The 25118-nt window shown below is 38.2% G+C and overlaps 1 protein-coding gene across 2 annotated transcripts in view; it reads left to right on the forward strand.

Moving 5' to 3' along the window:
• The window catches only part of LOC127009855 (endothelin-converting enzyme-like 1), a 132150-nt gene extending 115370 nt beyond the window's left edge, over nt 1-16780 (forward strand). Inside the window, exons 4-16 of one of the 2 annotated variants that reach the window (XM_050883269.1) lie at nt 1395-1457; nt 7692-7895; nt 8687-8814; nt 9027-9130; nt 9652-9782; nt 9921-10019; nt 10870-10986; nt 11307-11482; nt 11668-11790; nt 12129-12270; nt 12702-12797; nt 13631-13707; nt 14894-16780. In XM_050883269.1, coding sequence (XP_050739226.1) covers nt 1395-1457; nt 7692-7895; nt 8687-8814; nt 9027-9130; nt 9652-9782; nt 9921-10019; nt 10870-10986; nt 11307-11482; nt 11668-11790; nt 12129-12270; nt 12702-12797; nt 13631-13707; nt 14894-14996 — 1563 coding nt within the window. In that variant the 3' untranslated portion in view covers nt 14997-16780. The remainder of the gene's footprint in view (nt 1-1394; nt 1458-7691; nt 7896-8686; nt 8815-9026; nt 9131-9651; nt 9783-9920; nt 10020-10869; nt 10987-11306; nt 11483-11667; nt 11791-12128; nt 12271-12701; nt 12798-13630; nt 13708-14893) is intronic. The other variant, XM_050883277.1, reaches the window with a different exon arrangement.
• Nucleotides 16781-25118: the final 8338 nt, after the last annotated feature.

Consider the following 25118-nt stretch of genomic DNA (forward strand, 5'->3'; position numbering starts at 1 on the left):
GCAGAAAGAGAAATGATCGTGGAAAAAAATAGGTCACGGAGGGAAGATAACTGAAAGAGAGAATGAAAAAGAGGATAAAAAGGAAGGAATGAGGTTGAGGAAGGAAATTTGGCAAGGGAAAAGGGAAAGACGCAAAAAGAGAAATGGTAGTGGAAAAAATGGGTCACGGAGGGAAGAAAACAGAGAAAAGGAGAATGAAAAAGAGGATAAAAAGGAAGGAATGAGGTTGAGGAAGGAAGTCTGGCAAGGGAAAAGGGAAAGAAGCAAAAAGAGAAATGATAGTGGAAAAAAATGCGTCACGGAGGGAAGATAACTGAAAGAGAGAATGAAGAAGAGGAGTGAGGTTGGGAAAGAAGGTCTCGCAAGGGGGACTGTAGTAGAAGAAGGGAAAGAAGTAGAAAGAAGCAGAAAGCAAGTAGAAAAGAAAGTAGAAAGCAAGTAGAAAAGAAAGAAGTAGAAGGGAAAAACGTAAAAAGAAGCAGAAAGAAGTAGGAGAAGGGAAAGAAGTAGAAAAGAAAGAAGCAGAGAGCAAGTAGAAAAGAAAGAAGTAGAAGAAAAGAAAGGAGTAGAAAGCGACATGATAGTGAGAAGAAATGAGCAGCGGAGGGAAGAAAAGAGAGAAAGTGGAGACGGGGGAGAAAACTTGAGGATGGGGGAGAAAAAAGAAGGTTAGGGAGAAGGAGGGGGAAAGGAGGAGAACCATCACAACTTTGACAATGCGTGGCTGAGGAGTGGAGTGGCGGCGAAGGGGAGCGAAGTCTGTCCCCATCACGTGTCATATTCTCTCTCTCTCTCTCTCTCTCTCTCTCTCTCTCTCTCTCTCTCTCTCTATCTATCTATCTATCTATCTATCTATCTATTTATCTTATTTTTTTCTTGTATTTATTTATTTATTTTTAACTTTTCTTCAGTTGAGGGATTTTTTTATTTCAATGTTTTCCCCGTTACTAAATTTTTCCCTGTGTGTGTGTGTGTGTGTGTGTGTGTGTGTGTGTGTGTGTGTGTGTGTAGGGTATAGAGAGAGAGAGAGAGAGAGAGAGAGAGAGAGAGAGAGAGAGAGAGAGAAAAGTCAATCAGAGAAGATGGTTCAATCTATCTAAACCTACCCAACCATTTACATACGTACATCAAATCAGACCACTAGCTCTCCACCAGCCATCTCGCGCCACAAAGGACACACACACACACACACACACACACACACACACACACACACACACACACACACACACACACTCGTCCTCTGATACACCACCGCACCCTCCCCTCCCCCTCCCCCCCCACACGCCACCTAATTTACCCCAGCACCCACCCACCCACCCACGCCACCTATTGCATCACCACCGCACGCCCCCTCCACGCCACCTAATTCAGCACCTTTCTCCCCTTTTCAGCTCCTGCCGTCCGGGTTCTCCATGCCGCACCGAAGCTACTATGATCGAATGCCCAACAACGAGGTAAGACGATCGATCACCCTGACACACACACACACAGTTACGCGAGGACTCCTTCTTCTCTCTGTTCATTTCGATTTCCCGTTTTCATTTTTTTCCCATTTTCTTTCTCGGTTTTGTTTCTATGTTTACCCCTACTCCGTTTTCCTCCCCCCCATCCTGTTTTCCTCTTTCTCTGTTTTACTTCCTTTATTTTCCTGCTTCCTTTTTTCCTTCTTCCCCTCTTTTACTATCGTAGACTTTCTCCTTTCTACTTTCATTTTTTATCCTACTCGGTTTCCCTTATCTTTTTTTTCCTCCACACCCATCCTCTTTCTCCATTTTACTTCATTATTTTTCCATACTTCTTTTTCCTTCCCCTCTGCTACTTTCTTTTTCTCCACTCCCGTATACTTTCTCCTTTCTACTTTCAATTTTTTCCCTACTCCGTTTTCCTTTTTCTTTTCTCCTCCACCCATCCTTTTTCTCCATTTTACCTCATTATTTTTCCATACTTCTTTTTCCTTCCCCTCTTCTACTTTCTTTTTCTCCACTCCCGTATACTTTCTCCTTCCTACTTTCATTTTTTCCCCACTCCGTTTTCCTTTTCCATTTTCTTTACCCTCCGTTTCCCTACTTTTCTTTCTCCACACCCATAGACTTTCTCCATTTTACTCTCATTTCTTCTTCTACTCCGTTTTTCTTTATCTTTTCTCCACCGCCATCCTCTGCCATTTTACTTCCATTTTTCTTTTCCATACTTCATTTTCTTTAGCCTCCGTTTCCTTACTTTTCTTTCTCCACACCCATCGTCAACTTTCTATTCTGCTTCCATATTTATCTCCTACTTCGTTTTTTTTTCCTGTTTCTTTTCTACACCCCCATCCTCTTCCTCCATTTTACTTCATTTTTTCCCGTACTTCGTTTTCATTACCCTCATTTTCCTTTCTTTTCCTTCTTCACACCCATCGTCAACTTTCTATTCTACTTCCATTTTTATTCCCTACTCCGTTTTTTTTCCATTTCTTTTTTCAACTCCCATCCTCTTCCTCCATTTTACTTAACTATTTTTTCCCCTACTTCATTTTCCTTACCCCCACGAGGCTGCCTTCTTCCCCTTCAACCCTTTATCTCACCCCTGACATACGTGATTTGGGCAGAAGTTTGTTTGTTTTTTATTATTTTCCAAAGTATTAAAAGGTGGCGGTAGGCTTGGTCTCACCCGTGGCAAGGAAGGTATGGTAAGGCAGATGATAATATATATACTAACGCGTTGGCTTCTGAATAAGTATTGTTGAATATGTAAATAGGAGAAAATTGCACGTTTTTTTTATCTATCCACCCTTTGTGTCTGATCCTTTTTTCTTTCTTTCTTTTAGTTTGGTTTTATTTTATCATTCATATGGTTTATCCTCTCTCTCTCTCTCTCTCTCTCTCTCTCTCTCTCTCTCTCTCTCTCTCTCTCTCTCTCTCTCACACACACACACACACACACACACACACACACACACATTAATTAAGTTCGTTGGCACGCAGTAACGCACACGAACAGCTGCCATTGCTTTCAGCCGCCACGCATTTATACATTTACGTTCTCATACAGAATCATCGCCACGCTAACACTCCCCATTCGTTACGCTGTGTCCGCCCGCTGTATGCACACCAAACTTTTCTTTATTTCATATTTTCTCAGAATTGTTTATTTTTCAAATTAAATTACACACGGCATGGCTTTCAGGGCTAAAACATCATAATTGCCAAAGAATAATTATTTCTCCTTGTGCCTTTTGTTTGTTTGTGTGTGTGTGCCTGTACGTGCGTGTCTGCGTGCGTGCGTGCGTGCATGCGTCCGCCCAGTTTTTATAAATCAAATGTCAAGAAATTAGTCTTGTTCTTTATTGTCTCTAACCTTTCTTAAATGTGTATTTTTCCTTTTACCTCTGTATCAGTATGATAAACACTGTCACAAATTATCAAGATAAACACACACACACACACACACACACACACACACACACACACACACACACACACACACACACACACATATATCGCTCCGATAGCTCAGTGGATGAAGGCTATGCCTTGTCAGGCTCTGGCCTGGCAGTCTGAGGTTCGAGCCCTTTCAGACTGAGATATTTCCGCTGATGAGGAGTGGTTATTTTCCCCCTTTTAGCAAGGGGGATGGGGTGTTCAAAGGTTCTAACACTACCCAGAGATCGACTATTATGAGCTTTCTCTAATCAGGATTATTTGCTGGCGGTGACGAGTCCTGCTCGTGATCAGGCCGTGGTGGATTACACACGCACACCAACAAACACACCGCTTCACAGCTCAGTAGATGCCACCTCAGCCTGTAACCCAGCAGGCTGAAGGCAGAATTGGGATCACCCCAATGGGAATGGGAATTGGGATCCTATTCCGGGAGGGCACTGGTTGGTGATTACGAGTCCGGCATGTGATCAGACCGTGGTTGACACACACACACACACACACACACACACACACACACACACACACACACACACACACACACACACACATTCTCAGTAGTCTACGGAGGATGTGTACCGCGTTTCACTACCCAGCACCGCGGAGCATAATTTGCCTGGAGGCGCCGACTGACCTTAATGACGGTCGCCGCGCGGGGCTGTGCTGGACGAGGACCGCCAGCCACTGCCCCCTCCTGGCACGCCAAGTGTTGCAGCAGTCAGCTCAAGTCAGCATGAGGGATCTGCAGTAGAACAATAGAATTATCAACACTCCAACCTGCTTTTGATTTTTCAGGCTCATCTCTTATTGTACATTTAATAATATTTCCCTCTGTTAATGTGGATAAACTTTTTTTTTGTTAAGTCTTGCAGATGAGCCAATTATTGCCATGGTTCATCTGTACCGCCATACCTTCAGTTGCTGGTTGCTAAGCACTTTTTCTCTTCCTCTCGATCCATCCTCTGTAATGGATGTTCCTGAACCATTTTCTGTGATGGTGCTGAGCAGTTCCTGCACATGCGTCTGCCCAGGAAGCTGAGGAAAGGCCAGTCTGTGTGTCTCGGGGCATCAGAAATCAACACTCTTCAGCAGCTCCAAAAATTCTTATTCCAATTCAGTGTAATGAGATGAGATGTAACTTGCTGGTACACCACCACCACCACCACCACCACTACCACCTTGTGGGGCATGAGTAGTGTGCCCCACGACCCACCTGCTGAAGGCACCACCAGTTGGTAGCAGCCAGACAGAGACTCAGGTTCTCAGCCTGTTGTACAATCATGATCATGTTTATCATTAACTATGAAACCTTAAATTTTGTTATTCTACAAAATCATTGAATATTTGCTAATTCCCTCCTAATTGTTGGTAGTCCAAAATAAAGGCTGATTAAAAGGGTCACTTCTGGCTGCCCATCTGTCACCTGTCTTTCTGTTGTTTCCTGGGCTTGCTAGGTTGCTCTGGCCCATCTTGATCCGGTGATTGGTTCCTAGCACACCTCCTGCCCCTCTGAGAACCTCACCATCGTGTTGTAGCTAGATGACCTCCTCCAACCATGGAGATAGAAGATAAACTCTTTGATTGAAACTGTGCAGAGCTGTAGGCTCCTCCAGAACCCTCTGCTCTCTCTTTCTCTAAACACACACACACACACACACACACACACACACACACACACACACACACACACATACATACACACACACAGAATATTTTCAGATATGCAGAAGGCAAAATTAACTTTTTGTTCTAAAGTTCCTGCATAATTAACAGATAACTTAGACAAAGATAAAAGAGAAAAAAAATACTGAATACATAGGTAAACAAAATTAATCATCTCGATAAAATACATACGTAGGCCAAGAGCGTCTATGCAGCTTAGATTTGCCTGAATTACTGTACACTGGAGGCTAGAGTTGGTGGGAAGGGCCAGCCAGGCATCAGCTGAGGGATGTAAGAGAAGATGCAGCATGTGTGTGTGGGTGTGGGTGTGGGTATGCATATGTGTGCGCTGTGTTGCTCCATCACCAGCAGAGCACACTTCAGCTGTCTGGTGTCTTGGGGTGTAATTATGAGGCTTTCAATCATGTTTAGGTTTGTAGCTGCATGTGTATGTGAGTTTGTGTGTGTGTGCATATGTGTGTGTGTATGTGTGTGTGTGTGTGCAAAAGTAGTAGTACTAATGTTGTTAGCTCTTAACTTTTCTTAACGGTTCCCTTTAGAGTTTCTTCTTGGTGCTTTCTGCTTAGTATCTCTTGTCTGACTCTTCCCTGTCACCCACTGTTGCCCTGCCTTTATTCCTCTCCTCTTGTACCACACACCCACCTCAGCTACACAATGCCACCTGCACCAGCTTGTATGTCAGTTTAATATTTCGCTATCGAAGAGCTTACATCTCATGAGTTGCAAAATTCATAAGATTTTTTTTTCCTTGCCTCCATTCTGCCACCTCCTCTTCCTCCTTCACTTCTGTGTTGGTGCATCATTAATCGTGAGCAAAATTGCAGCTGGAGTGGTTTCCGTGGACACCACCACCTCAGAGACACACACGTGACCTCTCCTCACGTTGCCTTGTGTGTGTGTGTCCTTGCCTGGCCAGTCGCTGGTGCTTAGACGTCTTGCCTGACCCTTCATGTCTAGTAAAATTGTTTGTCACTCTCACTTCTGTCACTCACATCACTGGCTATTTGGGAAAGTACATAGTTATGCAGCATTACCAAACTTTGTATAGTATTTCTTATTTGTTTTGTATCTATGTCTTATGTGTCATCACCTTTGTACTTCCTGCCTGACAAGTTTTGGTTTCATGGGTATCAAAGTCTAATTGCTGCTCTACATATATCAACAATTTCTGCATTTTTTATGCCAAAGTATTTTTTGTAGCCATTCAATTTCTGTCATCCCCATTCCCTCTGCATGCGTGAAGTATCCTTTCCAGTAATTTTATGCTGAGCCCTTCCCAACGCGTCTAAAGAAAAGTGTCAATATGGCTGTAGAGGATGTGACAGGAACACCAGACTCATGCACCTTATTTAGCCCCTCACTGCCAGCTGCAGACACCATCTTATGTTCTTCTAGTTAACTTTTGAATAAATTACATATGATTTTGAAGTAGGTTCAAATCATTGTTTTATCATGCCATTTGGCTTGTGATAGACTTGATACAAATCATACCCAAATATTTTATTCTCTAAGCAAAAATATTTTGTTTGCTTGATAGTGTCTTTTCAGAGGGTCCATTTCTTAATCTGGCATTTTGCTTTGTCAAATATCATGCTCAGAGACACACTACCTAGAAATTACTGCCTGTACATTTTATCAGGTTTAAGAGTTTCTTTTCAGCTTTTTGTCAGGACTGAGCCGGAAGTAATCAACCATCCTTACCCACCAAAAGCTTTTTTCATAATTTTCTTCCCCACATTGCCCCGTGATATAGTAAAGGAAAGGAATCAGCCATTTGGGGCCATTTGCAGGGACTGAAGAGTTCACTGTCCTTGTAATGGCTTAAACATTCTCATTCCTTGTTGTCGGCCTTTCTGTCTACGTAGCTCTTAGGCTGGTGCATTCTGACCCACTGCGTATTATTTTATCGAACATTAAAAGAAACATGAAATGCTTCTCAGATATTTTCCAGCTAACATCCAAGCAAATGGAATAGTATTTTGGAATCTCTGACATCCTTCTGCACTCTTCGCAGCATGTCAGGCACATTTCCTCATACATTTTTTAATGAGCACAGCATTAGCACCAGTACTAATTTTTCTCACCCCAAGTTTTATGTACACAGCTTGTATGACCACCACTGCAGTCTAGCTCTTGATATTATGAGCATGTGTGTGCATGTCAGCTGGATAGTGTTAAGGATTATGTAGCATGAAAGTGCCAGGATTAGACCCTCCTTTCAATAATGCTCATAATATTAAATAATTAATTTGAAATTGTATAATATTCCTGCTGAGATTTGCATGTATATATTAATGTAATGTTCAAGTGCTTGGCATTTTAATACTTTTTAAAGTTTTCACATGGCAACTTTGAAAACCTCTGAGCAAGCATCAAGTTTATTTTACCTTTTGCTTGATATGCCGTAAAAAATGCTAATACCCTGCTGCTTCACAACTTGGCTTCAAGTCTTGATTTATTTTCTGTTTACCTAAGGAATGAAAGTCTTCAATCATATTCACGCTGGATTTCACTCGTTCTTGAAGATTCATCTTCTGTTCTGATTTAGTTTTATCTGGAATTACATCTTTAATATTATTTCAGGTGGAGCAGACTTACAAGCAGTACATCAAAGACACGGTGAAGCTCTTTGATGCCACTGGTCCAGACGCTCTTGAGTTTGCCGCCCACCTCTTCCACTACGAGAGCCGCATCGCTGAGATCACCCCGCCAGAGAGTGTTCTAAATGATCCTCATGCTTCTAATAACCTCATTTCCATTGGAGAGCTCTCCCAGATTGCCCGCAGTGTAAGTACTCATAAATTGCAAACTTTTATTAAACTATTTTATCCTGATAAGTTATTTAGAGAGACAACATGTAGCAAGAGAAAAAAATATTTTGTCTCCAATGTCTCTGTGTGGTGAGAAAAAATCATGACATCATATTGTGCATCATGGACATTCCCAGAAATAGTGCGTTTGAAGTTGTATTTATGGCAGAAAAAATGAGTCTTTGAGAATACTGTTACATATATTTTTGGATAATATAACCCTACTACTCCTGTCATTCTTTTCAGTTATGGATTAAACTTCATTTAATTCCTTTATGACCTTGCATCAGACGTGCTTCACCACTGTCACGATCAGCCTTCAACTATTACACTTCTGTCTCCTTGGTCATCCCTCTCTTCCTTATGATGACCATCATCTTTAGTTTGTGAATGCTGTTTTTCTCAGCAATATACAATTCAAATCTACACTATAGGAATGAGGGATGTCTGATGCAGGTTTACATAAATGTGCAAATGTATCTAATCCACTAACACACTACTTAACCCGGTAACTGCAGGGATCATGTTTCTAAATGGTTCCTCTAAGCGAGAAAAATGAGAAAAAAATCACCATTCACGCAAACCATTTCATAATATATATCAATGCATTTGTGACCAGTTTATGTATCATCTAATTTTGGGGGGTTTATATCATGGGAAAAATTTGGCCCATCGCTGGTACACGGTAAAGCCACAAATTTGGCCCGTCACTGCTACCGGGTTAAAAATGCACTGCAGTCTCTAAAATAAATAAAATTGTTGGAACAGGTTCCGTGGCTTGCTCTGCTGCGACAGATGTTCCCCAATAGCAAGCTGGATCACAGGACGGATGTGCTCGCTGTGTCCCGGGAGTACTTCAGCGATGTCTCTGAACTAATATCTACAACTGACAGGAAGTATGTTATGATCTGTGGACCTTTGCTTAGAATATATGTAATTGCCCACATGTACTAGTACCTTACTGGCATAGTTCACCAGTCACTCAGTCAATATTGAAGACATGGAATAACCTTGTAGTGCACAGTATTCAAGTATTACATAATTGTTTTCTGTTCAAATATGTCATTGTATCTATCGCTGATTCTGTGGTTTCATTCTTTGTTTTCAGTTTGCTCAACAATTATTTAATCTTCAACTTTGTTACTGCTTACATCCCGTACCTGTCTTCAGAAAATACCAGAGTCTTGGATCTTTTCCACAAGGAATTTACTGGTAGGTCTTCAGTCATGTTGAAATTTTTATGATTCTGCTATGTGTTGCATATGAAACATACATTTTGCACAGGTAGATTAATGAATTATTGAATGCTCAATATTCATTTTATTGTATGTAGTAATTTTTTACCCTGTGCATAGTGATGTTCAGGTACTTTATAGTGGCATTATATATGGCCACAATGCCATTAATTGTATGTACATATTTTTTGTTGTGACTTATAATCTCATGTATTTAGTAGCAGAGGTCACAGACAGCTGTTAAGGGAATTGCTGGCAATCACCAAACATACCTGGACCACAGATTTTTTGCCCAGACTTCTATTTTGATACCCTGACTTGCCTGGGCATATGTCTGGCATTGGCCAGACCCCAGATTATGTTCAGGAAATCCAATATCCCAGAAATCAAGGTCCAGGAAGTAGGGGTCAAAGGTATAGAGATTTGTGTCCTTGACATAATTACTTGTACACCACCAAATGAAAGTGCACCAGTAATATGTTTTCTCTTCCCATGAAGGACGGCAGGAGCCCATGGAACGGTGGGAGTTTTGCATTCAGTCAACCTCAAAATTCTTCAATTTTGGCCTTGGCTCCCTGTATGAGCGCAGTCCAAACAGATATAAAGCACGGCAAAAAAACTCACAAGTTGTAAGTCTTGTTAGCAACATTTTAGTTTGTTTTTATTTATCATTATGAAACAGAAACATTCAAGTAAGTGAGCTGAATATTGATATATTTTGAGTATTCTGTTTGTCAGTAATGTACAGATAAGTGATTCTTTTCCAGCTGCATGACATATTCAACCAGATTCGATACACACTCGGCTCCAATGTAGCAAGCAGTCGTTGGTATCCACTGGAAATAAAGTCACAGCTCACAGCAAAGGTACTGTTCAGGTGATGCTGTAACAAATGTGTCAGCCCCGCCAAATAATACGAGTGATTTTTTGTTATAGGAATTAGGAGATACCAAGAAATGTGGTAGTGTTGATGATACAATCTAGGCTTGAATATGCAAGTGCAAGAAATTTTTCAAAGCAATGGATAAAATACTGGAGGGGTTGGCTGTTTATCCAACGTAGCTTGAAAGTCATGGATGTTCCTTGTGTGCACCTCCTCCTCCTCATTCTGTTACTTCCAAACACTGATGTCATTTCCATATCTAGTCTTCTTCATCTTGTCTTCAGGGCCTCTTGTTCTTTCATTATCTTGAGTCAAATCCTTCCCATACACATTTTTTGGTCCCCTTACTGCCTTAAACATCATTATTAAGTCTCCTCTCACTCTTCTGTCTTCCAGCTTTGTCAACATTAAAATATCCAATCTCTCTTCATATGACAACTGTGCTAAGCTCTTATATATGTATATATGTATGTATTGTGGTGTGTATGTATCTATTACAAATTATTGTTGGGGACAGTCATATTGTCATTTGAATAATTGGTTCACCTTCAAAGTCATGGAGTCATTTATTAACAACATTAGTAATATGATTGATTTTGCCGTCATTGGTCTGGGGTGCATTACTTTTTTCCTGAAAATCACTGTTTAACTAAGATTCTAAGGGGCTGTGAGGCATTAGTTAGGGTCATGTTTGATATTGTATTCATAATCATTGGCATGTTATTGACAGCAGTGAAGCCCATTTTTTTTGGCAAGCAGGTGAATGCATCTCTGTGTATTTCTTTGGGAAAGAATAAGTGTGGAAGCATAAGCACATCAACTCTGACTTTCAGCTGAACAACATGAGTCTTGCTGTAGGCTACCCAGAGCGCCTCCTGGACCCAGCAGTGATTGACACCTATTATGACAGTTACACAATCTTCATAAAGGACTTTTTCAAGAACCTGCAGGTAATAGTTGGTCAGAAGCACAACAACAGGTTATTCATTGTCTCATGCAATTGCAAACTAAATTAAACATTAACATGTAATAATACTTGTTCGTCTTACTCATTAGTAACCCTAAAGGCAGTTGGCTACATATTTATTCATTCATTTTAGCTGTACACCATTATTGGTACACCTTGTGTGGTAATTGCCCTTATCTTTGCAAACAATTAAAATCTGATGTCTAAATCAAATTTTGCAAATGTTAGTAGAGAATCTTGGTCAACCCAAATTAAATTTTTACTTCACTGTTCCTAATTTCCGATACTGTCTGAATCCAACAGGACTCCATTCGAAGTGCTGGCCAGCAAATGGAAATGAAGCTCATCGACCCCATGCCAGAGTCTGCTTGGATGGATGCCTTGACCAAGGATGATGTCACCTTCGTCCATGAAGCTAACAAGATAGTCATTCCACCTCACCTTTTGAATCCTCCACTGTTTCATCGCAACTATCCTTTGTAAGTGTATTGTGATACAGTTTGGGCACACCCTATACACAGCTATGCATCATGGCCTCGGTGCCCATCCCCGTCACATAGGCCTTTGAATCTGTGCCGCTTGTTGAAATGTTCAGTGGTGAAGAAGTTTGCTCTTTTGATATGGTGAATATAAGTTGTTTATTTATGTTGTGTCTTTTCCTCAGGGCAATGCTGTATGGCAGTCTTGGGGTACAGATTGCCCGTGAAATGCTGAGGACAGTCAGTGCTGTTGGTCTGGGATGGAACAGCAGAGGCCAGTTGGAGGAGAAAACAGTCTTCACTAATAGGTTAGAATTTATTAAGTCCTTATTATTTTTGTGAGTGACTCCTCTTGAGAGGATTTTATATAAGATTCACATTCAGTTATGTTTAAGATTAAGAACACTGACGGTTAGCAGAGGCCTTGGTGTTTTCTCTGAAACTTTTACACTCCTTTCACTCAAAGATTTAATTTAAGTTCCAAAATCCAATTAATAAATGAAAAACATTAATTTAAGTTCCAAAATCCAATTAATAAATGAAAAACATTAAGGCCTCTTGGCAGCTTTAGAAAATCAGCAGTAGGTTACGTAATGATGATGTAAAAAGTGTAGACTGCATAATTCTAGTGTAATGCATTGACCAGCAGATCACTAGACAACATTCGAGGGCGGTCTGATTGCATCGCCTCGGCTGTCATGGACCTCAACATAGAAACTGATGCAGTGGTGGACAGAACAGCAACTGACACGGCCGCTGAGGTAGATGCTGTAAGGCAAACCTACCAAGTAAGTTTTATATTCACAACACTGGCTTTTATTATAGTCGTGGGATGTCCCCACTTAAAGTCCTGATCATGATACTAATATACTCAGTAGACATTTATCATGATCAGAGTTCACTGTGCTTTCCTAAAAAGGGAGGAAAAGAAGGCTTTAATGATAAACAGACAACAATGCCATATGCTTTAATAGTTTGTTGACCCAGTGCTCTATAACTCTCCAGAAAGGAGAACCATGCAAGCCCTGCCAGTTGCCAGTGGCTTCTTCAGGGTGGGCAGAAAAATAATAGCGTGGTTGGTTATTCATAAATCTTTCAGCTTATGTTTCTCTCTCTCTTCATAGTCACTTCTGGCCTTATTACATCTTGTGCCTCAAAATGTTTTTAAAGATTATTCGGCATTACTGGTTCATAGGTCTGACAGTTCTTATGTTTGCAGGCATATTTGTCTCTGATGAAGATGCAGCCTCAGCCACAACACCCAAGTTTTGAAAACCTCAACACTACAAACATCTTCTTTATGGCATATGCCGGGGTGAGCAAGATATTGTAGACAAGATCCCTCACAATAGCGTCCCATATACCATGAGTTTACATACGTAGAGCAATTAGGGAGAAAATGAGCTACAAATAACCCAAAAAGATATTACAGGTTTTGGCATCATGCATGATGTACAGGATTTTTAGTACATGGTCATGTCATCATCTAAATGTTTAAAGAGCCCTGGAATCTCTCAAGTGTATCTGCTACTTTCTCAAAGGCTTTATTTTTTCCTCAGCATAATGGCGTGAGCCCTAAATGACATGCATATACAGGCAGTTTTCCTGTTTTGTGAGAAAATGGTTGACAAATAGTCACAAAGTGCAAATTTGTTAAAATTAATTAAAATCTGAAAAAAAATATATATTAAGGAATTCTAGTGGGCCTTGCAAACTAGAGGATTCGCAAAGTAAAAGCCAGCAAAGTAGGAAAACTACCTATATATATATATATATATATATATATATATATATATATATATATATATATATATATATATATATATATATATATATATATATATATATATATATATATATATATATATATATATATATATATATATATATATATATATATATATATATATATATATATATATATATATATATATATATATATATATATATATATATATTGAGAGATCATAAAAAATTATTATCAACCAGATTATTGTGAGTTTTGAATGGGCTGAATAACTTTTTTTTTATGTTTTCTCATTAACTAGTTCCCATGAAGTTCCACTACCTCAGTTTTGTATTCCCAGACCCAGGGTGTTAAGTTACTTATAAAAGTTTTTAGTATATAACTGTGTGTGATATTTTCAGAGTTTGTGTTCAGAATTTACTCTGCAGCAAGAGGACATCGAACGCACCTGTAATCCTTCTTTGATGAGCAAACCAAGGTGAGACACATCTTACTGCTTCTGATTGTTGATTTCTTTCAAGGCAGTTCTTGGTAACAAATAGGATAGTTTGTTGTACAGGTGACCTCCGCATTTGTGGGGGTTAGGGGACCCAGACCACCGCGAATGTTCATTTTCTGCAAATAATTGATACACTCCACAGACACAGTCCAAATTTTAAGAATTAACCATTGGAAGGCACTAAGATCTATTTCAACACCATAGAACAGCCTAAACCAGGGCTACCTGACTGGCGGCCTGCGATCCAAATCCAGACCTTCTGAGTGTTCTAGCTGGAAGTAGAAAGTAGAAAAATATAATCAAATAACATGAAAATTCTGGCGATAGATTCTTGCAAGTGTGTTTCCTTGACTCACTGCAGGCGCTACAGTCAGTCTAGGAAATACTCTTGGAAGACTCCATCGCCAGGACCTTCATGTTTTTAATTATATTTTATTATTCCTGGAGCCTGCGGTCCAGCTACAGTATTTATTTGCACCTCTGCATACATTTGAACTTGTCTAAATTGACCTTTGCTCATAATAGTTCAGCAGCCCTGGCCTAAACCATACAAAAAAACTTTCTATAACTTAAGCACTCAGGAGCACTGCTGCAGTGTGCCTGCACAAATACAACTTGTTGCCATATATCGCTAAATCATGAAAAAAATTATGCATTTTTTTTTTTTTGTGTGTGTGTGTGTGTGTGTGTGTGTGTGTGTCCAGCAAGGTAATATCACTCACTGTTTTCTTAGCAAAAATGAGAGCACTGAAAATAAAATAAGAAAAAAATTTAGATTGCAATTTTGCTTTGCGGAAGGTAACGATGACGGGGCAGCAGTGTAACAAGGACCGAGTGAAACAGGTACGGGCAAACAGCAGGGACAAGGGTCAAGGGTGTTGGAGTGGCTGGTAACAAAATTAAACTTGCTGTTGCGCATGGAAAAAAAAATGCTATGACCGGTTCTGTGAGTTTGCGGGGCAGTGGACACAAATTTACTGCTACGAAAACTTTTTTCTTCTGTTTAAACTCAGTATGTTTCCAAATATGCGAATGTAGGGGTCACCTGTATTTAACATATTTTGCTTACTTTACCTCAGGAAAAGCATGACAAAGGAAATTATTTAATCATTTGATAACAGAGTATATATAATCTGCCTTGTTTCAAGAGTTTTTGTGTTTTCAGGCTGGAAGCAGTATTGTCACAAATGCCAGAGTTCAGCAGTGTTTTTTCCTGCTCACAAGACTCCCGGCACTACCCGCACCGTCTTTGTGTTCAGCTACACTGACCATTGCAGTACCTGTATCTTTCATCTCTGTGACTGTAAAGTATTGAAAGATGTGGTTATGTGATTGATAACTATAGGTACCGAGTGGTAGCTGAGGAAAGTTGCAGTTTGTATGTTATCCTGTTTCTTATATTATTTTTGCTACATGAAATTTGCAGTATAATTTTTGTTGCAGTGGAACCTCATTTATCTGACATTTTTCTGTCATGCGAAGATTAAACTACTTCAAAATATCTTGTTACCGTGAAATACAAAGGTCCCATCACACAGAGTACCTATAGCTTCCTTAAGTTGGTGGTCTGTGTTCTTCCAGTGCTGTTATTTGTTGTCCAACATCTGAAGTCCAAAACTAGGTGCTAGATTACTGATTCCTTTCAACACGTGGAACCCGTTACTTATAAGAGTACCCTTCATACGACAACAGCAAGTACACAAATGTTACAATAATACAGGATCTGCATTTCTCTTCTCACATACTTGGATATAAAATTATTTGTGTTTTTTGTAAAACAAATAAATATAATAAAGTCTTTCATGAAACTTAACCTTTCATGAAATTATGTTCTTACTAACCATGTTTCTTTGGCAGTTCAGTCTGTAGCTTGTGAAAAATTTAAATCCCATTAAAATAATTTATTAAGAAATGCTGAATGACTAAAGAACATGTATGTTGATTTAGGCCCACTGATGCTGCACAAAATGTGTTGAAAAAAAGAAATGGAGAAGAGTAGGAAACTACTCTCCATGTTTTGTTTGTTTTTTTCTTTTCTTTTTTTCTTTTTTCTTCTTCAAATATTTACCTGGGAATTATTCACGTCTTGTCAGTCAAAAACTTTGTTAGTTGTACACCTTAATTACATTCAGCTGTGTGTTTATTACTTAAATCAGAAAATTTACTTCAAAATCTAAAATGAAAAATCATGACACATGCTTTGTTATATTTCTGCAAACCAAGAAAAAACTCCAAAGACATAAAGAAGCGGTGCCAAGGTCTTGCGAGGCCGCCGCCACAAGCATCTCTTTAGGCGCCAGGCACGCGCTCTGGCAACACTCCAGCTCCCTTTTCACCATCTCTACGTTTGTTAACTTAGGTGAAAGACATGGCCATTATATTCTTATATTTTCCAGCTTATTTTAGTGTATATAATTTAGCCTATCATTTAACGATTTATTTAGATAATGTCAATGTAAATTTTAAGTTGCTTGTATGCATTCATAGATAAGTTTTTCATTTAAAGACATTGTGATTATTTGCAGTATTGGTGATTTTGCTTAGGTTAGCTCTTGATTAGTGAAACAGTATGATGCAGTGTAATAATAATATATCCAATAAGAAAATAAGTAAAAACATGCATTTAGTGCGTGTGTCAGCACCGTCAGATCTATGACATCCACTGTGTGCATTCATTTAACCAGCGTCATATCCTTTAGTTTCTTCCTTTTCTAACATATATTACCGTCAATGATAAAAATGCTTTGTTATATAAGATTTGAAGAATACTGTAAACCCTTGATAAAACAAATTATTTGGGAGGAATGCCAAGCCATTATGAGTGAAAATTTGTTATGCCTGAAAGTGATTGATTGAGTTAACAAAGCTCATAAGCAGGCCGACCATGAAGCTCAAGAAGAAAAACTAACAGCACATCTTTTAGGTTTATGACATATTAGCTGCTATAAGATTGTACTTGATACAAAACACAAAAAATATTTTCTATTACAAAGTTCTAGAATATACAGCATTTAGGCAGTACTACCCACTAAGGTAATTTATTTAATCTATACATTAAAGTTTTATTTATTTATCCAAGCTAGCTTTTTTGTTTTGGAGAATGGTGGCCACAAGTGAGGATTTGGACAGTAGGTACGGATGAAGTCTGCAGAGTTATGCTGTATAGCCATCCTTCCTTTCTGCTATGTTAACAGGGGCTATGGTTTATTTCCATTTGACCAGGGATTCATACCCTAGACTTTTAAGATATAATCCAAAACTAATCACCACAACCAAGCTACTATAGGCTATAGCTCCTATGTTTAATTTGGTGTTAGGTTTTCACATTAAAATCTCTTAAAGAGGGTGTCATTGGACTAACTACTTTCCCTGCAGCATCTCATTAGGGCTGCAGGAGCACTTCTGTCATCAAGCTGCCTGAATGCCTTAACACTTGCTCCATGAGGGCAACAATATGGTCGGTATTATAAGACAGTTTCGCTTCTCACATCAGCTATTTCTAAAGGTCAAAGAAGGGGTCACTCGAGTTCTAATAAGTGTTTCTTTAGGTTCATGGTACAGAAGAAGGGTCAAACTACCACCAGGGTCATAAAACTACTGCTGGAAATGCCCACAACTCCTATGAAAACCTTATCAAATATGTGTTCTTGGGCAACGAAATGTCTTTTAATACGACCCTATATGTCTCCTTTTACTCTTATTGTCAGTTACATTGAGAACACATGAGATAATGAAATAGAGTTCATGCTCAATTCTGCATTTGTGGCATTAGTATCTTAATTAAATTTATGTAGGCTTATGCAAGAGATGGTGGTGTCTGTGTCTTACCCTGATGGAAGTTCATTGCACGTCCAGCCAGTCAGCGTGGTCTAGTGTTGAGTTGGTGGCTGCTGCGGGCCGTCATAGCTTCATTATCTGCAAGAAATTTTCACCTGGCTTAGATTCATCATATTTGAAGTTTTGTTCTGTATCATTTGTCTTTGGTTTATGATTCATTATATTTGATGTTTAACCCGGTAGCAGCTGGGATCATGTTTCTTAATGGTCCCTCTAAGCAAGAAAAATGAGAAAAAATCACCCCTCACACAAACCATTTCATAATATTTATCAAAGCATTTGTGATCATATGTATTATCTTTTTTTTTGGGGGGGGGTTATATCAAGGCACAAATTTGGCCCATCGCTGCTACATGGTAAAGCCACAAATTTGGCCCGTCGCTGCTACCGGGTTAAGAAAGATTTTTTTATATCAAGGGTTTACTGTATATAGCATTACTAAGATGTACTTTCTGCCAAGCAACTAATCTGGAACCAATCATAGTCAGCCACTTTCCACACCTTTCAGTTGTGTTCAGAGTGCCTGCATGTGTGGAATGTATTTTCAACCCAGAAAGATAACTTATAGACACAAGACAAAACAAAAAACATGATAATTTTCCAGGTATAGTAAATCCTCTCACTGCTAGGTTAATTTATGGGATGCACATCTACTACAACTATGGGAATTTTTAATTATTAATATTTTGTTATTTTTAAAAGGTGAATAGTGTTTTGCACATCTTGGCTGTCACCCATTGATCCTCTTTCCACTAACTGAAAATTTTGACCCATTTATTCACATTTCTATATTTTCTACTATGCTGCTGGTCCCTTTAATATATAACCTATCAAGTGTTGGGACAATTTAGCAAAGAAATAATCACAATTGTTGGTGCATGCACAAGCATAAGGATTTGGGTTCAGCTTATCATCACATTGACAGAAATACACTCATTATGATAATCTTGTGGCTAGCAGGATTTGGCAAACTAATGAAGTAATTGTTAATGATCTTCCTTCTGTCAGTAATCCTACCCATTATTTTGTTACCCTTTACAACCCAGCAATGTAAATCAATGGTCATAGTTGGTTAGGAAGCTGTAGTGCTGAAGGAAGGAGGAAAGGAACTCAGCCTGACAACTTTAAGATACCCATCACTTAGCACCTGAGGGTTGCAGAGCAGTGAACTGATAACTGCACTCCCTGCACGAAGAATATCAATTCTAGTTAGATATCCAGAAGGGCAACCATGCAGCAACATTTCAAAGTTAGTCATCTCAAATATGTTTCAACGTTCATCCTTTCTTTGGCATATATATATATATATATATATATATATATATATATATATATATATATATATATATATATATATATATATATATATATATATATATATATATATATATATATATATATATATATATATATATATATATATATATATATATATATATATATATATATATATATATATATATATATATATATATATATATATATATATATATATATATATATATATATATATATATATATATATATATATATATATATATATATATATATATATATATATATATATATAACTTGCCATGAGCGACATGGAGAGGCACTGCAGAAGAGTATAGATCATTATTACTGAAAACTTATGCCTGTAAATGGTAGTGCTTGTTTGGAAAAAAAAATGACGGCACTTTGAGGATTTACTGTACATGAAAATTTCTATACAATAAGTTTATTAAAGGAAGCACCCTCTAAAGTAAACTGTAGAGGAAACATAATTATGCATTTCTTTTAGTGTAAAGTTTATAAATATTTTTTCTTTGGAATTGGTTCATATTTTGTTATGCTTTTATGGAGTAAGCACCTGATTTGGCACTTGAATTAAATACTGGCTAAGCTGTTCTCAGCTACACATGGGTACACATATGGTTATAGTATTTGAAACATGCAATGTATGGGTCCATGATCTTTTTGGGTTGTATAAATGCAGAGATGATGTACATAGCATAAGTATGTGATGAGGCCTTGATCGTAGCTCCTCGTCTTGCGTCAGCGCCTCGGTCGTTGTGTCATAAGGGATACGTGATGCACTAGACTATGACAATAAGAGAGCAATAACTGTGCGAATTGATCAGAATAGGATGATATATATATTTTCCATAGTGCTGTGTGATTAATGTTTATTAGAGGTCTTGGTCGTGAAGGTTTGTAGTATCCTCTCTTTTCTGGTGATCAATGTAAAAGTTTATGTATTCAGGAAATCAAGAATGATAATTATAAAAAATATTATTTTTTGCTCAAAACAATTATAACTACACTTCCTTTTTTTGATTTTCAGCAGTCAATTCCTAGATGAATTTTTATATAGAAGATGTGCATAATAATTTTTTCTATAGCAAGTCCACTGATAGAATAGCAACATTTCCAGAATACTTTAGGCAACTTCCACATGTATGGGGAGTAACAACCGTGTAACACAATGAGAACCTTACAAAGAAAGTTAGGAAAGTGATATAGGTCATTATAATACAGTTGATGTTGTACAGACTGTATGCATGTGTCAGTGTGAAAGAGGGGTCAGAACTAGCTTGCCAAGGGTGTACCGCACCACAAAACCTCATCAGTTTTAAAGCTACAATATTTGATAAAGAAAATAACACACACACACACACACACACACACACACACACACACACACACTACTTTAATTTGTACTATTACAGCTCCTATATGTATTTTTTTCATTGATAATCCATTCAACTCAGATTAAGTCACTTTTCTTTGGGGAAATTATTATAACGATTAGTAGAGAAATAAGATTTGGCATATTGTCAAACTCTGCATATAAATATATATTTAGATCACAATGTTTTGTTTAAAGATGAATTGATGTGATGAAACTAATAGAGTACTTCACTTACCTCTATTGCTTTGTAAATAAGGATGTATTGGTGAGCAAGAGAAAGTAGTTAGCTTTACATACAAAAGAAGTAGCCAATTAATGGTTTCATGGGCTGTGATACCACATGCAAAATTATGTTACATTCATGTTAGAGTCGATGGGTGAGAAGAATGGCAATAAGCATTAATGGATTCATGTTTCTTTATATAACTTACATGCTCTTCAGTGTTTTAGTATATAATTTTATTCATATGACCTTTAGTTACAAAAACGCTGTAGTGTCAATAATGAAGAACAAATGTTTTTTGTAGCTATGTATAGTGGTTGATGCCATTTCTGGTTATGAAAATATACTTTTTTAATAATGTTGTTTAAGCTTGACATCCATTAATTATTGAAATTATTAAAAACTTTCCTTGTATGAAGCAAACAGAATATCTCTGTGTGGTTAAATCATTGGGATATTTAGTGTGTTCCTCCCGGCCCACTCACCTCCTGCTGCTGTGTGTCACGGATGTTCTAAGAATTGGCTGAACAAGTCTTCTGAATACAAAATATTGATTCTCTTTAAAAATGATGTTTGTTAGCAAGATAGTTATTTTTCTGAAGCAAGGATCCCTCACTGGCTCACACATGCATGCACACACTTGCTGGCCACAGAAGGATGCTTTACAGCCTGCTAGGTTTAATTAATCTTTATTTTTAATTTATCTTCTATGTATTTCTGTGTTCTTCAGCTCAGGAGATACTTCTGGTTCACCAAGTGCTGTGATAGCATGGAAAACTTGTTCACAAAACTCAAAATTGTCATTCATGATTTGCTTAAGGTTCTGAATCTTCAATATTTTCTTTTAATTAATTACAAAGAGAGGCCAGCACACTTTAATGATAAGCCGCTTATGTGTGAGTGTCAGGACAGAGGGTCCTTCATTTAGGTCACTGAACTGTGGTTATGGTTTTATAATTTTGTATTTCATTGCATACTTTTCATGGGACTTTTTAACTGAGAACCTTCCAGAAAATGTTCACATGGTCTTAGACTATTATTAAGGAAAAGTTTTGGACATTCTTTTTTACTCAAGAGAATAAAAGAGTGAAAACTGTAAAGGGGCAGGATATATTCTGGGAAGGGATACTTCCTGAAGTAGTCACAAGAGCATTCAGATTCATAATTGAGGATTCCTTGAATAATTAAAAGAAGTGTAAATGTATAATTGCAGTTGTTTAACCCCCATGGCGTCAGAACATTTCCCACCCATGACCCCCCCAGCGTCGGCACTTTTCAAAATTTTTTTTTCTCCCATTATGTCAGAAATGCTGAAAAAACATAGGTTTAAGTCATGAAAAGTGTCAAAAATGACATCTGAGTCACTTAAGAGGCTTTTAACATGCACACTATATGGAAAACGTTAGTTCTTGTCTTGTCATATTTATATAAAATGTAATATATAATTTCATTAACAGCCCAAGAGAAACACTCCGTAAGTAAGGTTATCTTGTACCACTGGTTAAGTGTGTGTGTGTGTGTGTGTGTGTGTGTGTGTGTGTGTGTTTATCTAGTTGTGATATATAGGAAATTAGGTCTGCTCATGGGGTCCCATCTCTTAATCTCAATCAGCCTTAAACTCATTTAAGTCTTTTGATTGGACAACCTCTTTGTTCAGGATGTTTCACTGTTCAGTGATGATCTATTGAAAAAAAATGTCTTTAAAGCATCTACCTTTTCAAGCACCTTGTTTATTTTGTGTGTTTTTTCATGTCTCATAATTGCTTCCCCTATTCATACAAAGAGATCTCTAAATTCTGTCCACTCCCTTCATTGCCCTATACACTGCAATCATGTCACCTCTCTTCTTTCTTTTAGGGACAGAAGCCCCAACTCTTCTTATCAGGGGGGGGGATTTGCCACCTCTTGAAGCACATGAGAAATTGATTGCTCAGGAAAACTTCTTTTTTTTTCCAACATCCCGTCCAGGAATCGAGCCTGGCCCTTCAAAATGCAAGCTGAGGAATCTAGAGTCAAGCCAAAGGGTACCCAACAGTTTTAAGTCTTCACAGTCTTGGGCCATTACATCTTTGTATGTGGGGACCATCCTGCTGCCTTGTATTACAACCAAGCATGGATCAAAGCTACTGTCTATTTCTTCATCACCTCTTCATCCATGTAATGACGTGCCACTCTCTTAGTCAATAGCTTATAAGTCTGTCTGGCAATCTTTTCAAGGTGTTTTCAGGTGACAAATTTTACTGGACCTGCAATTTCTCTTTCATTTTTTTATCCCCCCATTGAATTATTCAGTGATGACCTCATAATTCTTTAACTAGTTTCGAATAACTCTGTGTGTGTGTGTGTGTGTGTGTGTGTGTGTGTGTGTGTGTGTGTGTGTGTATTGGTGTTTTCAACTCAGTGGATAGGGTTATTATATATTTTTGTGTGTGGCAGAGGTTTAAACATTAATATTTTTAGTTGTTTACATTTAAAACAAGTAACAGACCTTCTTTGTATATAAAAAAAAAACTTTTGTATTAGAAAACAATTTATTTTGTGTGTCATGTTATGTAAGCTAAATATGATATTCGTGAATTCAAGAGTTTTGGTTCATCAAGTGAAATACATGTGTTACTTTTATCACATTCAGCATTTTGTTTCTATGTATGTGTTTCTTCATTATGTATACAGTGAAAACTTGAAGCATTTAAAGCATAAAATTTACATTTGCACCTACTGCTCATTTTGTTACAGGTAAATTTGAAAGATAGACAAGAAAAGCGATTTTTCAAGAATTTCTAAGTATATTATGTTCACCTCAGTACAATTATGACCACAGTGTAATGAGACTTTGCTGATTCATGGATAAGACTGCAATCATTTGACCATTTCCTTTTTACTTAAACTTTCCACTGTAATAAGAAAATTAATTTATTACAGCTTGATTTTCTTTTTCATCTGAGCAGTCTTTTTTTTGCTGGAACAGATCACTATTATATCCATATAAAGTTCAAATCACTGAGGTGTAGTTCGTAGTGGTGTGTAAGGGTAAAATATATGATATACATGAATAACCATCTGAGAGTAGCCCAGTGTGCATAGGGACAGACCATAGGCTTATTTCTCTCCTGTTTCATGTCCTCAGCAGGTGTGGAATGTATGACGCTCTGCTCCACCCTGTGCGTGAAGCTGCTGTTTCAGAAGCAAGATAACAATTGTTACTGGTCTGAAAATATGCCATTAGCCCTCTTGATTAACAATGAATATAGTACGGTAAGGGTTAAGACTAGCAGTGCGTGCGACTGTCGTCACACTGAGGCGTTTGTCTGAGCCTGTTTTCAGACCAGCAGCGTCCTAGACCACATGCAGCTGTTCCCCCAATCCTTCAATGCTCCTCATATTTTTGTATGTTAACAACCTTTTCTGGATGTCAGGTTCCTACCTATAAGTATAAAAAAATTTTGTACATAGAATAAATTGTTGAATTTTCATTCTTAATTAGATGCATCCTGAAACGGGCTGATCACGTATGTAAAGAGAAAAAAATGTGATGTTATGATGGCATCACATATATGGCATATTTTGCATCTTTAAAGGACATTAATTCCTTTTGGAGAAAATGGTAAAGGATGAGGGTGAGGCAAATGTAGTAAGGCCTTTACTGAAGTTTGAAGCCACATGTACAAACAACGGCTGCCGGTCACTGAAACCCTCATACGAACCATCAGGACACGGTGCAACACAGGTAGTCCCGGGCATTTAACGTTCCTTTGGTGAACTGGAAGAGTCTCAAAATGCTCACACCATTAGGGCTTCCTTATCTGGGCAGTCAAGGAGAAGAAATCAACCCCTCTAAGTCTTAATTTAATCCTCGAGGGTTTTCCCTTCCAACATCAGAGTATTCGAGGTGGCCTCCCAGCCTTCCTTTGATTTTTTGTTTTATTAAAATCATCCATTGGGGGCTCTTGGAGTACTTAGAATGAGCCCCGCCCCATACTTTAAATAGCTAGGATCTACACCGCAGACGCCTTGGAGTTTTGTTGGCTGGCAAGTCATCTAGTGATGTTCAGTGCATGCAATGAACCGACAAGATGCGAGGATACACAAGAATACATGGACTCACAAGGATATCAGGGAGCCACAAGAAGCCTGGCTACCCTACACATGAAAGTGTCTGAGCTGCCTTTATTTGCTTTTCCTTTAATTTCTTAACATAGCAACGTTTGTGACTAGAGTATAAAGACCAATCCCTGTACAACTATAGTTAAAAAGTGATTATGCCTCCGAATCTTCTCAAAACAAGCACCTATTGCAATGAGTACTACAAAAAAACATTACGAGCCACTTGTTCTGTAAACTTTGGGGAAGAAGATTCACTCTAGTGCTACGAATTTTGCTCAGTTTGGGGACATGCCTGCCCTTTAAGGTTCTCTGGACTGGTGTTGGATACTCACATCAGGGAGGAACCTACATTTGCACCTGCCAATTTATTAATGCGAGAAGTAGTCAAATACTGAAGGAGTGAAGCAGTTGTTTGCGACTGTGAAGAAAAATGTCTCGACCACCGAAGTGAAACAAAGTCGACGCAGACCAACCCAGCCTTTGCCTTAGGTCTGCTGTTTCCGTTCCTCCATCTGTAATTTATCTTTGTAATTTAGGAGCATAGAAGTGAGA

Source organism: Eriocheir sinensis, chromosome 4 (genome assembly GCF_024679095.1).
Source record: "Eriocheir sinensis breed Jianghai 21 chromosome 4, ASM2467909v1, whole genome shotgun sequence".
Lineage (NCBI taxonomy): Eukaryota > Metazoa > Arthropoda > Malacostraca > Decapoda > Varunidae > Eriocheir > Eriocheir sinensis.